Genomic DNA, 15471 nt, shown 5'->3' with positions numbered 1-15471 from the left:
ACTCAAGTGAAAATGTCAGATTGAACTTGGCAGTGGACTAGAAAGATGGGAATCACTTGCTTGTGTCAGATGTATGATTAGGAAACAGTTTGCCTCACATAACAAAGATGCACTGACCTGTGAAATGAGGGCAGAGGGGTGTGGGGGCTTAAAGAGGGGATGAGGATGTGAGGATAAAGTAGGCAATTATGTTTAAGGACTCGCTGCAGAGGACAATGAGTTTATAACGAATGGGGGATAGATTGAAGAAGGGGCGGGGTCCCGACAGACGCAACGCCCAGGACACATTTTCTCAACTTTTCTGTCACAGGATATTTCTTTCTGTCTTTTTTTTCTGGAGGAATTTTGCACAAGCAAGTTGAGACTCAAACTTTTTAGGTGAAAAGTTGAAAAAATGCCAGAGGAGGAAGAACGAGAGAAACTGGCCAAAGTCATCAGACAGTGGAACAACAACAGACTGGACCTGTTTGAAATCAGCCAACCTGATGAGGTGGGTTGTAGACATGATCAATAAATCACACAGAACGTCTGTAACCTTCGATTTTGTACTTTCCACCAAGCTGCTTTCACCATCCAACGACATTTAATTACTGCTGTAATGTACTTTATTATTGTTACCTGAATGCTATTTTAGTGCTAAAATTAGTTAAATTAAACTAGCCGACTGACAGAGAAATAATCTTCAACGATTTAGATAGTTAGTTTTGCAACTTTTCAAGGAAAAAAAGTGTAAACTTGACCAGATTTTCAGGTTCTAGCTTCTGAAGTGGTAGGATGTGCTGGTGACATGCTGCTGCCACGCTAAAGAAATAAACGTTGCTTGCATAAAGTACAACAGTATAATTTTACAGTCACACATTGTAAATGAAAGATTACAATTTTTTAAAATACAGTTTTTTATGTGGATTTTTTGAATATATTTGTTTTACATTTAAAGTGTAAAATTAATGCTTTTTGTCTGTGGTTGGAATAGATAATAAAATCTGTAAAATAAATTAGAACACATTTTTTAAAAAAATCTGTAGTATAGACAATTTTTCTTCCAAAGCACGGCAAAAATCTGAAAACAATATTTTTTGCTGTTATTTTACTGTCAAGCGTTGTAAAAGAACAAATAACTGTTTATTAAAATCCAGATTTTTGATGCAGATGTTATTTATAGTTTTGTAACTTGTAATTTCATGTTTTTCTGTGATGTTACAAGTTATTATTTGTAAGTAAAGGAAATATTTATTATAACTGTAATTTTCTACAAAGACTACAATTAAAAACAGTTAAAAACATAAACTTTTTTACAGCGTACATCCTCCATGCCCCTCTAATTTGGCATGTGGTGCTCCACAGTTTGAGCATCTCCTGGTTTGAGGCTCTGTTTTGTTTTTGTGTTGCATCTGTTTGCTCGTGGGTCTCTGTTTGGATTTTGTTTGTAAGGCTCTAATCTAAAAATATGGACTAAACTGTTTTGGAATCTTACATCAGGTTAGGTGCTGGTGCGGTGAGATTCAGAATAGGGATCCTTCATAGGACCCTGAAAATGCTAAAGCCGGCCTTGGTAATGAAATACACATTTAGTTTTGGCTCACGCTGTGCTGCCATAGTTTCTATTTGTCTGTGTTCCAGTCAGCCCTCAACTAAACATGAATGTTCTTAACCTGAGCTGCCAAACGACTCCCAACTACTAATCTCATCAAACAGATTTCCTCTCATAGTATCGACTGCATTTCTGTTTTTAAGTTCAGATTTAAAGCTCGGTAAACGGTTTATTGTTTGGTTTAATACAAGTAGGAAGCGCAGCAGGAAAATCTCTCAGGGACATTTTAAAAGCTTTCTAAATTCCTGAATCCACTGCAGCACTTTCTAAAGAGCAGATTGGCCTATTCATTCTCCAAGCCTATTCAGCTCAGTGGTTTCAGAACACTTTAACATAGAGAAGTGTGTTTTTGTACAGAGGAAAAACGAATAAATTGACGGTTGAGAAAACACACTTAAAAACTGTCGCCTGTTTTCTGACAGAACCTGGAGTTTCACGGCGTGATGCGCTTCTACTTCGAGGATCATGTCGGAGGCAACGTTGCCACAAAGTGTCTGCGCGTTTGCAGCAACTCGCCAACTCATGAGGTCATTGAAACTCTCTCAGAGAAATTCAGGCCTGACATGAAAATGCTGACGACTAGTTACTCCCTGTATGAGATCCACACCAACAAAGGTAAGCGCTTTATTCATGATGTTGAATACAGGTTAAAGAAACTGCATTTAGATTATCGTCTGGCGGCTGCTTTGCTTCTTCGATGGACATGTAGGTAATAACTCTCACTATATATTGTTAATGAGGCTATGTAATTGTGGTACTTTGCTTCATTTGTCACAATTTATCAAATTGTTGAAGTTATTTGTCAAGTAAAATGCTGATTTCAGCCTCTAAAACGTAAAGATTTCCTGTTTAAGTATGTTTTTAGGGTAGTAAATTGAATATATATTGAATTTATGCACATATTGAAAACATAACTGCTGCTTGAAAAACAACAAAACATCTAAAATGAACTTGTGATGACTATTTTATCTTGTTTTCTGACATTTTAGAGATGAAACAAGAACTGAAAGCCTTCTGATGTTTACTCAGCATTAAAAAGAATTGTCAATTGCATTTCTAACCAAATATGTAAAAGATCAACACAGTACATGTTGTCCAGCTGTTCCACGCGCAGCTGCATAGCTGATTTAACAATATGCTCTTGCTGTTTTTTATGTGTTCTGTATGTGGAATAAGAACGCAAATTACATCCAGATGAGAAGCCTTTAGTGGTACAACTAAACTGGAACTCGGACAACAGAGAGGGACGTTTTGTGCTGAAGAAAGACAAGGACAGTTTGGAGGTAACCCCAAAATCCACAATACCTTGAATTTTGAAGTAATATGCTAATCGGCCGATGATTTCAGGTGCAGTTTTATACTTCTTCCACCACATATAACTTATTTATACTCTGTTTATGTGTTGAAACAATAAAGGAAAACTGTCATGAGAAACAGAAAGGAGGCGTGATCCAAAACTTTAAGAGGACGCTGTCAAGAAAAGGAAAGAAGAAAGAGAAAACTAACGGGGCTGACAAGGTGTCAGAGGATGAGAGCGGGTAAAATCTTTCATTATTTTTCAGACTACTAGTCACTGGCTTACTGTACCTAACCATCAAAATAACATTCCCTCCTTTTAAATTAATATCCAGGTCAGCTGAGAATCTACTGAACAACAACAGCATTTGTTTGTGTAGCCCTGAGACACAACAACATTGCACAGAATGTAAAAGGCAGCAGAAGCAGGCTGCTGTGGGTAAGTTATCGTAAACAGTACAGTGGAGTGCATGAACATAACTGTGTGTTTTCAGTACACACAGGACAACATATTTAAGTTTTAAGGTCAACATTATATAACATAAATCAAATAATGATTTAATGCAAGCTGCATTTCTCTGTTTGTTTCATCCTGACTTTTCAGATCAACCTGGATTACCAGTTGGAATCAAATTCTGTGATCACTGTGAGTATGAAACAAACAAACAAAAAAGCTTTCCTTCCACTGTGATATTTTTTAGTTTGATACATGCCAGCTGTGAGTTCACTGCCTTCCCTTCTCATAATGTCCTCCTGCCCCCTGCTGGCGTGTTTACATTTCAGCTGAGGAGCCCTTCCTGTCTGCAGTCATAAATTACACCAACAGCTCCACGGTTCATTTCAAGCTCTCACCTGCGTACATCCTCTATGCCGCCGGCCGGTTCGCTCTGCGGCGCCATCGCAGCCGAAGCTCTCCGCCCTCAGGACGCACGCACGGTGTAACCTCCATCACCAACAAAATGGTGGCCATGACAGCGAAGGTCATCCAGGCAAGTCCGGGAAAACTTGTGCTACATCTGCAAGGGCGAAAGTGAATCACAACATGAGAAAATAGTCAAATAAGCTGTCCAGAAATCACTTTTCAGATACTAACACTGACAAGTTGTCACACCTTTGACATCCGCAAAATATCTAGACACTCGAACTTACACAAGCCTGTCTTTCAAACAACAAGTCAGCAATGTTATCTTTAATCTAAATAATATTATAAGCATCAGGCACCAGTTGTTGCCATCTGCAGCAAAGCTTTTTTGTGCACACTTTGCTTTTCCTCATCTGTCTTACTGCAGTACAACCTGGTCAAAGGCAGGTGTGACTGCACTCAAGCTTGTGTAATCGCTCTATAAACAAATCCATAAAGTACTAAATAATAGCAGTCAAGCAATCATCATCGCTGCAATATCCTGAGAACATACAATTTCCTCAATTTTGAGAGCTTTCTACTGTGCTCAGACGCACGCCTGATGTTTAAATTAAGCTGATGGGGAACCGCAATTCAGAAAAACAGCCTTCAATCAGTCTGCTTTCTCAGGAAGCTTTGCGCCGTTGAAAACTGGCCTCAGGCTTCATGACAAGTCAGCAAAGAGGTGTCAGCACCAATAACTGTCTCATACTTATGGCATTTACCACACTGATACAATAATCATCTTTGACATATTTCGTTGTTCTATGTAGTTCGATGGTTGTTGTGGTTTTTTTGTCTGTAGGACAACAGATGTAAATGAGCTGCTAGCTAACTCTGCTGAAGTATAACTGTGCGTCATCAGAGCAAAAAGTCCTGTCTGCAGATGTTCTGTAAGTGTACACGACGCTGCTATGTGTGTTGTATCTGCCTTTGCAGAGGCAGCAGACCATCGCCGGGGCTCTCGCCTTCTGGATGGCCAACGCCTCTGAGCTGCTAAACTTCCTCAAGCATGACAAAGACCTCGGCCCACTGACACAGCAGGGCCAGCTGGACCTGTCCCACCTGGTTCATAAAGCCTACAGGTACAGATTGCAGACCAGCACGCGCTCAACGGATCATCCCAAAACCTCAACGTGGACCGATCAATAGATTAGATGTCAGCTAGTACATTAATTGCCAGCTAAGTTGATTATGATTTTTTTTTTTTTTTTTTTTTAAATAAGCTAATAAAGTGATTCTCTTTGGATTGTGGGCAAAATAAGACATTTGAGGATGTCTTGTTGGGCTTCAGGAAACACTGAAAGATATTTTCAGAACATTTTTAGAGACCAAACAACTAATCAATAAATCCAAAAATAAGCAATAGATTAACAGTTTTTAGTTGCAGTCCTGTGTCACTTTATCGAGCAGTTTTCCTCCTACTTTGTACACATTGTCAATAGATGTGTTTATAAATCTGACAATAATAATTTACTTACTCCATGTACACACGTTTATATATATATATATATATATGAGAATTTTGACTACAGAAAAGTCAAAAGTGTCTGAAATGTGTGAAAAAATGTTTATACAAGAATAAAATGAGCAGAATCTGATGTATTTTCTGCATATTTGTACCATATTTTGTTTTTATTCCCCAAAGTTACCTGCTTCAGTGTCTACAGAATGAGCTGAGGAAACATTTGCCAACTTTTCTGATCGATCCTGAGCAACACGGTCCGCTGCCAGCTGGTATAGGTACATATTTGATTATTCACTTCATAAAGTCGGCAGATATAATTATATTCAGTACATTAGCCTTGGAAGAGCTGTGAAGTTTCCAAACACCTTCTTTTGTTGTGTCGTGACAGAGATGGTGCTAAACACCCTGATGAACGCCATGTCTCTGCTGCGCCGCTGTCGGGTCAACCCAGCCCTCACCATCCAGCTCTTCTCCCAGCTCTTCCATTTCATCAGCGCCTGGCTCTTCAACCAGCTCATGAGCCCGGAGGCCAGCGCTCCAGGCCTGCGCTCCCACTACTGGGGGGCTGCTCTCCGCCAGAGGCTCACCACCATCGAAGCCTGGGCAGAGCGGCAAGGTCTGGAGCTGGCTGCCGACTGCCACTTGGGACACATCATCCAGGTATGTAGCTACCTGCAGTGCATGTCAGAATACAGGAAAAGCAAGATTTAATAAGAAATAGGTGATCGGCGTCTTATACCACCCAAATGCTACAAGTTTCTACCTCAAAAAATAAACTAAATCTGAATCAAGTGCTTTCTCTCCAACTATTTTATGTCTTTTTTGGTGAAATAATACATTTCTGACCTCTGAGATTTCATTTACAGTGTCAGAGCACACATTCTATTTGGTACAAGCTGTTAAAATAGCTTTGCCTGCCTGTTTCTAGGCAACCACGCTCCTGACCATGAATAAGTACTCAACGCAGGACGCGAAGGACATCCAGAGTACCTGTTTCAAGTTGAACTCACTGCAGCTGCAGACGTTGCTCGCCGGCTACCTCTATGCAACCAATGAGCCTCACATCCCCCCTGTGAGTACTCTGAGCCTGTTCTTCCACTCCATTCATACTCGCAAAGCCAAAGAGATTTTTGACAGCAAAAAGGAAAAAAGGCTGTAGAAATACTGGCGCAACTGATTATACCGAATATTTTGGGTATTTAAGGGCCATTTGGTGTCAAACACAGACATAAGCTTAAGGTTTGCAGTGAGAGCTTGTGAAGGGAGCAGGAGCTTCAGCAGAATATATTTAACGGTATGAATAATTAACAAAGATTAATAATATCTGAAGAATAGTAAAGTGAGTTGTCATTTTACCTTATTGCTTTTGGGCGTGACATATTTCTCTAATATCCTGCTGAATGTGAGGTGTGGAGAACAATGCTTGCTGTGAATATCCGTCCCATATGTGACAAAAAGCAATATCAAACCTCTCACTGAGACAACAGGGAGGTTATTTTGTAAATGTGCAGCGTACAACTACCTACTGAGACTCCAATATAGGCTGGGATTGTAATAACCCAACAGAAAAACATCTTTTCCATGAAAAAAAAGCAAAACAAATGCAACCACAACCTGGCCAGGAATATGCTGCCAACCCAAATTTGTCTCTAACACCTAAATCCAAAGATCAGTGCTTGTATTTTATCACTATCAATATCAAAAGCATGAAAGCATCACACATCAGCCAAAGCAGCTTCAGTTTGTGCTTTTTATGAGCATTTGAGATTTGCAATCGCTATAAACCATAAAGTTCTTTAACAATACATACCACTAGTTTGAATCAGGCACCTCTTTTATCAATCACAACCAAAGTTCACAGACTTTTAAAATGTATAACTAACCAATATTTATCTGCTTTAACATCTGTTGCATCCATTTATATTCATACTTGGCTTGTGTTGCACATAAACAACCAAGAGATGCATTTATTTCTGTTTGTTTGAATGAGATAACACAGACACAGCAATGACTTTTGTTTTAAAACATTTTAAAGAAGTGCTATTTCAGCCACTTGCAAGACCATTTGCATGTATATTAGTAAGAAAAAACAAGAAACACGATTTATTGCAGGATTTTAGTGTTAGGGTGAGTTAGTTGGAGGCTATTAAACAGTAAAAATAATTGAGGACAAATTAGCTGTTGTGTTACTTAAAAAAAAAAAAAAAAAGACTACAAATTTAATACAAAATAGCAAACACTTACTTACACAAAATCATAAATTCAGCTGTTATGACCAAAACAGAGCAGCGTTAGCCGCCTCTTTATGCTAGCAGCCGCATGAAGCTAGCTTCGCCTAGCACAGAAACACTAACTGGAAACAAACTACTGTGAAATAAGCCGAAAAAATAAAAACATAGCAGCAAATGCTTACCTTCCTGAAGTAAAACACTGAGCAATACCCCCAAGCTGTCCTCGACAGAACATAAACATCCAGAATCCGAAGTAAAGTTACCATCCGTGTCTGTTGATGTGAAAGGCTAGCCGGCTAACCAGCGGCTAACGGAACGAGCCTTCTGCGGCTTCAACTTAAATGTGCCGCTCTCTGAATTTAGTGTCAAATATTTCTCCCACTTTGTCTGTTACAGTACTACTAAGGTGCACACTGCAGGTATTACTTCGAGCAGTACTGCAACAAAAACATGGGAAAGCAGGCAAAAAAATAATAGCACAGCAACTTTAAACTGCACTTGTGAAGTTGTCTCCATCCCTATTGCCATGGCTACTGTAGCCATGGCAACTACAACTGCCACCACTACTGCCTCCGTACATACAACTACCTATTTTAAAATATATATCCTAATGTAAAATACATGAAGGCATAAATATTCACCGTCCTCCAGTCTGTATGTAGTAGATTCACCTTGGATTGTAATTACAGCGTTGAGTCTGAGCGGACAGGCCTCAGTCAGCCGTACACATCTGGACAATTTTACACCATTCTTCTTTGCAAAACTGTTCAAGCTCAATCAGGGCTGTTTTCCAGTCCAGCCATAAATTCTCAGTTGGATTAAGCTCTGGCCTCTGACTCCATAATATTCATATTGTTTGCATCGGGTCATTCTCATCCCGAAAAACAAATGTTCTCCCAGGTTGCAGTTCTCTTGCAGACTGTAACAAGCTGTCCTGCCATACTTTCTTATACTTTGCATTCATTTTACTGTGTACCTTCACAAACCTTCAAGGGCCTGCGACTGAGAAGCATCCCTGCACTATAATGCTGCCACCACCATGCTTTATGGTGGAGATGGTGTGTTTGGTGTTTGGTCGTCTGATGCCGAAAAAATCTCCATTTTGGTCTCACCAGATATCTGTGCCACTCTCCCATTCAGTTCTGACTGATTAAGAACCCTTGTTGTTTACGCAGTCTCTCCCATCTCAGCCGCTCAGGGTTGTAACTCAATCAGAGGACTCGTAGACGTCTTGGTGGCCTCACTCACTTGTATCTTTCTTAGACGGTTTTTGAGGACGGCCTGCTCGAGGCAGATTTATGCCATATTCCTTCCATTCTTGCTGATGGATTTATCTGCGCCCCAGGGGATATTCAGTGACTTGGAAATTTTCTTGTATCCATCATTAGACCTGTGCTTTTCAATAACCTTTTCACTAAGCTGCTTGGGGTGTTCTTTAGTCCTCATGGTATACTTATAGTCAGGAGTACTGATTCACCGATCACTAGAACTTCAAGATACACGTGTCTTTATTCTACAATAACTCGAAACTCGAGAAAGGAAACTAAAACTTCAGTAAAAGGAACTCAGGAAAGCTTCACTGATAACAAGACACGTAAGTGACTGAGCCATCCTGATTTCATATCATTCCAAGTGCTGGGGAGCTGCAGTTAGATATATAATTGGGAGAGTGGCCATAAAGGGCCTTAAATACAATCTTAAACTCTATCCTACAACATAGTGGGAGCCAGTGTAAAGACACTGAAACAGTGGTGACTCGATTACCTCTCTTGGTTCTGGTTAAAAGTCTGGCAGCAGAGTTCTGTCCAGTCAGTCAATACATTTTTGGTTCAGGCAGGTAAAAAGTGCATAAAATGCTCTCTGTGTCTTCAAAACTTAAGATGGATTGCATATTTTTATGATCAAACCACACCCCAAGATTTTTTTGCAACAGGCTATGGCTTATATCTATACTGTATTTACAATTAGCCTACAGGAGTTAAATAAATGTCGTGCAAGTTCAGTTTTAATGCAATAGAAGTAAAGTATTAAGTAGCACAAAATGCAACAACTCAAGCAACACAAGTATGGCTATTCACTGTAACTACAATGTCTGCTTCAACCTGTTTATTACGACTGTCTCTACAGCTGGTACTACCACTGGCTTTATAGGGTCGTTGTTATAATATTACTTTAGTGTCACGCTTTCACATTTTGCTGCGTCTGCATGGAGGTGAGAGTTCAGGATCATCTTCAGGAGTCGCAGCAGGCAGATCGGATGAACCTCCCCTGAAGCCTTGTCACACGATGACAAATGCCCATCTCCTCTATGCTCTGGATCGACCTTTTCCTGAAATATTTCCGCTGTCCGATCCACTGTCTGTCGTCCTCGCTGCAGGATTTGATCGATGCCGTAGTGGCTGCTGCCGAGGCCTCGGCAGATAACCTGATTCGCAGCGAAGGACGGGACATCCAGCTGGAGGAGAGCCTCGACCTCCACCTGCCCTTCCTGCTGCCGGAGGGAGGATACTCCTGTGACACCGTCAGAGGAATCCCTCAAGGGTTTGCAGAGTTTATGGAGCCAATTTGCCAGAAAGGTAAAAGGATCCTGACTTCATGTGCGAGGGGTGAATGATATTTAAAACCTAACATTAATTCTTGGTTAATTATTTTACATCTTTGTCTCCCAGGTCTCTGCTCTTTGACATCCCAGCTGAACCCTAAAGGTGACTGGATGGTGCACTTCAGTGAATCTGCAGCTTCTGAAGAGAGAACGTACTTGGTAAATAAAACCCTGTATGTGCTGAAATATGCTGTAAGCTCAGGTTAATCATGTTCTTTCTATCTTTGTGAACAGGCAGCACACAGACAGCCAGAGGTTGTGACCATCACACTGAACAAGCCTCTGAACAGTGGGATGGGGGTCAGCATTGTGGCTGCAAAGGTGGCTTTCTAAACTCCCATCAAAATGTTATTTCTTCTTAATTGCACCTATTCAAACATGAAACCACCAGTAAAGTGTTTCAGTGAATGATCAGCGTCTTTCTGTCGTTGCTGCAGGGAGCAGGCCAGGCTAACCTTGGCATCTATGTTAAATCTATTGTGAGGGGCGGACCGGCTGAAATGGTGAGAGATAAAGCCTGTTTGATCCAGCTGAACTCGAGATGTGAAATGATTTTTTTATGAAGCTGCACAAGGAAACTACATCGCGTGTCTCTCTTCTGAGCAGAACGGCAGGTTGACGGCTGGAGATCAGCTGCTCAGCGTGGACGGTCGAAGCCTGGTCGGACTCAGCCAAGAAAGGTAGAAACACAGCAGCCTCGAGCGCAGTTCACAGAGAAAAGACGACGTTTTTATCCTTTTGTAGGGATGAAATGTCTCAACTACAAGATGGCTGCTATGAAATATAGTCCAGATACTCATGGATTCCTAATCATATTGTTGATCTCTGATCTTTCCTCTCGTACCACTGTGAGGTTGTGTTTGTCTCGTCTACAGTTAATCCATTTCAAATTAAAATCATTTAAAACAATGCAAATAGCAAATCACAAAGGCTGCGATTTTATATATAGATCATGTCTGCCCTTTAGCTTTTTTAAAATTATTATTTAACTTGAATGTGTAATGATGCTGCTCTTACTTCAATCTCAGAAGTAGTTTATTAAAAGGTCCTATTAGTTTGAATTTTTCTTAATTATTTGTTATTATTACTTTATTTAACTTAACACAATGACAGCTTTTGTGAGAATTCAAAAGCTGCACAATTTAAAAAGAGATTAAACACAAGTTTGAGGCATTTTGCATCTTTCGGTTCTCATGTTCGGTTCATGTTTTTATTTCTGCTAATAATCCATCACGTTTTACATCTATTGCACATAATTACTGAACTAAAACATTAAAATATATAACATGCAAAATCTTAAATCACAGCACGCAGTATTTCTTTTTCAGAAAATGTTCTAAAACCTTTTTTCAGGCAGACTGCAGGTAGGTGGTTGAGAGTGACGCGTTCTTTACTTTAAAGAGTGTTTCAGTCCAAGGTCGACGTTATCTTTGAGCTTTTCTTGCTTTTCTAACTCATCTTTTGATTCAGGGCAGCAGCGATCATGATGCAAACCGGCCCCGTTGTGACCTTGCAGGTTGCCAAGTTCGGAGCGAGCTACCACGGCCTGGGGGCTCTGCTGAGTGAACCAACTCCAGAAAGAACCACTGGTACGAATACGCCACAAGCCACATCTCTGTGTTTTTTTTCCCTTTGTGCCCTAATTAATACTTCTCGTTGGGTCACAAGGCGATCAAGGCCACGCTAAGCCAAACGGTAAGGCGCTTGTGCTGTACGGTGTCATGGATCCTGGACACTCAGAGCAGCTTCACGGAGGCAGCAGAAGGCAGAAAGACCTGATAATGCAGAGAAACAGACAACTGTATCGCTCCAACCCCAACATGGCCGGTGGGTGCACTAGTGTTCTGATCACTTATTGCTGCTGGGAGCCTACAGCACTCAGCTTTAATGTGAAATACAGTTAAAAGCTTGTGGGTGAGTCATGAGAACAGCTCCAGCACTTTGATTCTTCCTCCTTCTTCCAGCAGACATCGGCCTGGAGGATGAAGATGAACCTGCTGACCCTGTTGTTAGAAGAAACCACAACGCTTCTGTTTCCAGCATCAACCTCTGCACTGATGTGAGGACCCCAGTTTGTGGTGGCGAAACACTAAAGCGGTAGAAATAGAATCAAGAATCATTTGTTGACACCAAGGAGTTCAACTCATTGAGCTCAAAAAATTGGAACTTTTGCCAACTTTCCAAAATATCCACATTGTCAGTGTTTAAAGAGCCCATTTACACGTTTATAATTTTATATCAGGGTCCACTCGGATTTGTTTACATGCTGTAATGTTCAAGAAAAAAAAATTCTTTTTACTTCTTCACTTCTTTTAAATTTCTGTCTGAAACACTCAGTTTTAGCTCCTGTCTCTTTTAAAGCCCCCTCGACCAAAACGGCCAGTTTGCTCTGATGGGTCGGCTGGGTTGACGAAAGCGAGGTGGTTATGTTTTGTAACCCCAACCTTTACATATTGGTCTGTGGCCCGAACAGAATGAGCTCTAGTGTTACAATAATGGCAGACTACGATAAAGCTGCTTGCGCTTTGTTTAAAGGAGTTATGCAAATGCGTTACGTGGTGATGTAAATAAGTAACGGAAGAAAACCCTGGACATCAGACGCGGTGTTTCAGGCAGGTAAGAAGCAGTGTTTTCTGTGAAAGAGAATAACTTTGTAGGTTTACAGACCTTTTTAAAAGGCACAAAAAAGCTATAAAAAGGCAGAAAAAGAAAAACCCAAACAGCATAATATGGGCTCTTTAAAAATACTGTATTTGCCATGGTCTTATTCACACACTGCCAGAAAAGTCTATATTTCCAGAAAAGGCGATTTTTTTTTTCCCGCTCCACTTTTGATGTTTTGGACTGTAGCTTAAACATTTTGTAAGAAAATAAATACAATTTATGATTCTGTTAAACATTCACAGTGAATGGAAAGATGGTGTAATTGTAAAAAATACACTGCTTTTGTGTCACAAATGGACCAATTTTTTGTTTTTGTATTCATATTCAGACACTTCACAGGGAATACTTGACACTTCCGACCCCTAAATCCCAGAACAAGAATGTTTCTGAATCCAGCCGACCGCAGCAAACATTTAAAGTGTCTTTGAGACCTTTGGATGGACAGAGATCCAGTAAGAGGACCTTCATGGTAAGTCCTAATGTCTCTGTAGCAATAAAAGTCAACATTTAGACAAAAATTATTCAAGTGCAGCCAAGTAAATGCTATTAAACGCTCTGTATTCCCTCTAAAGCGCCAAGCCCTGTCGCAGGAGAACTTGTGTATGGACAGTGGAGGCCCCCTGCTGGACAAAAGGCAGAACACGTGGGTGCAGAAGGACCAGGGTGCAAAGCAAACCGCCAGCCACTATTCATCTTTCCCGATTCGCTCGAGCGTTTCCACCCACGACATCCTCTCTGACAGCAGCTCTCCCACAAAACAGCAGCAGGGCAGTCGCACAAGTGGCGCCGGTGTCTGGAGAACCCCCTTCTCACAGCACTCCACACCGACACCTTCAGTCCAGCCGATACGCATCGACATCCCCATAACCAGAGCAGTGAGCACGCAGTCACATCCTCCACTCACCACCTTCCAGAAGATGAGCCAAACTCTGAAAGTCAATGGACAGACACAGAGTCCTCATATATATGCGTGTCCAGTTCCTGCGATTAAGAAGCTACCTCAGCCCTCGCTGTCATCACAGCAGCAGAGAGGAAGCACACAAAGACCACAAGCAGCCAAACCCCAAGTGAGCATCACTCCTACAAAGCACGTCTCCTTCCAAGAGCCTCCCTGTCAGCAGAAGAAGAGCTCAGGCCCAGTGAAGCAGAAAGACCCCCGGGAGCTGCCCGACCCGTGGAGGAGGGAGGCCCAGGAGAAGCTGGAGAAGCAGCAGAGGCTTCAGGTGGTGGAGCTGCTGGAGCAGGAGGTGCAGGAGCTCCAGGCCAAAGCAGAGCGCACGGCGGAGGAGAGCGACCGACTCCGGAAGCTCAGCCTGGAGTGGCAGTTTCAGAAGAGGCTGCAGGAGGTTCAGCAGAGGGGAGAGGATGAAGAGGAGGAGGATGAAGATTTGAACATGATGGTGACGCTGCAGCAGCTGGAGAAAAGAGCTCAGGTGAAGTGCAGCTCACGGGCCGAGGTTAAAGAGAGAATAGAGGCAACGCTTGAGTTTTTTGGGTAGATTTTGAGTTCACAACATCCTGCGTAAGACGGTGATACTAAAGGTGCTTCAATTAGTGGCAAAGAATATCTGGAAAATGTACATATTGAGTCAGGAAATTGCATAAAAGTTTTATCCAAACAACTTATAAAAGCACAAAACATTATGAGCAACACCAGAAGCACACAGGCTCTGATTTTTCCATTTAAATTTACACATATAATAGCTTCTATTATTATATTAGAACGGAATCTGAGATTTAAAAAAATCATTTAGATTTTTGTGTACTTTGCAACCTAATGCTGCAATACGTTATGAAAAATACACCAAAAAGTTACATAATTAAGTGATTAGTAGCTTAAAATGTTACGTTAGAATCGTTTTATGACCTTAGCAGCAAAGATTTTCTAGAAAATGTACATATTAAGTAAGGAAAGCATATAAAACATTTCATCCGTGTGCTTCTGTAACGGTGGATTTTAAAGCAGATATTCAAAAATAAAACACAGTAATCTATATCCAAGTATTTTTTCCATGTTTAGAACAAGAAAAGTCTCAGCGGGAACAACAACAGGGAGTGTAAAGAGCTGGTAAAGCAAGCAGGAGCTCAGCATTCCCCAAACGAAGACAAAACAAAGACAGGTAATAATAAATGAACACATTAAAAAATATAAAAATTTAAGCTGATTTTCTTTTATTCAAAACAGCTTTTGTTCATCTGACATTTCGTTTCCATGTTTTTTGCAGATCAAAAGCCAAGTGGACCAAGTCGGGATGTTCCCAACGTGGCATCAAGAGAGTGAGTTTACAGTTTATGGCACACGAAGCTAAACAGTCAAATTAAATCTGACTGAACACTCGGCTGTTTATGCAGCTTTTTTTTTCTTTTCCATACCATGATGCTTAAATGTCCATGTGCAAGAAAACATCTTAATTCTTTCAAACACTTCAAAAGAATTTGAAAGAACATCCCTGAGTACAACAAATCTGCAGATGACCGTGCATAAATATATTTTAAAAAACAGCACAGGCTGCGTGTGTCCCCATAAGAAACTAAATTCAAGTATTTCTGTTGTGTGTTTGCAGTAATCAGCGGGAGGAAATCAGGAGAGTGTCTGCTCCGGAAAAGCTCACCTTCAAGGAGCGGCAGCATCTCTTTTCTCTGGCGTCCAGTGCGTAAAACAAGCCTAAAACCTTGGAAGCACAAACCTCCGAACAGAAAAAATGTCTAAATAAAGAA

The 15471-nt window shown here is 40.9% G+C and overlaps 1 protein-coding gene across 1 annotated transcript; it reads left to right on the top strand.

Moving 5' to 3' along the window:
* The first annotated feature begins 394 nt into the window (after nt 1-394).
* afdnb (afadin, adherens junction formation factor b) lies at nt 395-15426 on the top strand. The gene is made up of 23 exons (XM_008306409.1): nt 395-490; nt 2014-2206; nt 2768-2874; nt 3008-3129; nt 3223-3326; nt 3492-3533; nt 3671-3876; nt 4728-4873; nt 5437-5531; nt 5645-5916; nt 6185-6328; nt 9865-10063; nt 10157-10248; nt 10324-10410; nt 10527-10592; nt 10696-10769; nt 11560-11678; nt 11758-11916; nt 12054-12148; nt 13082-13240; nt 13326-14186; nt 14979-15030; nt 15296-15426. The coding sequence occupies exons 1-23, from the start codon at nt 395-397 to the stop codon at nt 15409-15411; spliced, it is 3606 nt and encodes a 1201-aa protein (XP_008304631.1). The 3' UTR covers nt 15412-15426.
* The last annotated feature ends 45 nt before the right edge of the window (nt 15427-15471 follow it).

The sequence above is a fragment of the Stegastes partitus genome, unplaced genomic scaffold (genome assembly GCF_000690725.1).
Source record: "Stegastes partitus isolate 25-593 unplaced genomic scaffold, Stegastes_partitus-1.0.2 Scaffold3652, whole genome shotgun sequence".
Taxonomy (NCBI): Eukaryota; Metazoa; Chordata; class Actinopteri; family Pomacentridae; genus Stegastes; species Stegastes partitus.
This window is presented reverse-complemented; position numbering and strand designations above follow the sequence as displayed.

What these genes read in the sequence shown, in the direction of transcription:
- afdnb (XM_008306409.1), top strand. Translation starts at nt 395, where the DNA reads ATGCCAGAGGAGGAAGAACGAGAGAAACTGGCCAAAGTCATCAGACAG. An exon ending in ACTTGGGACACATCATCCAG is followed by an intron (nt 5,917 to 6,184) that starts GTATGTAGCTAC and finishes GCCTGTTTCTAG; the next exon opens with GCAACCACGCTCCTGACCAT. An exon ending in GGGGCGGACCGGCTGAAATG is followed by an intron (nt 10,593 to 10,695) that starts GTGAGAGATAAA and finishes TCTTCTGAGCAG; the next exon opens with AACGGCAGGTTGACGGCTGG.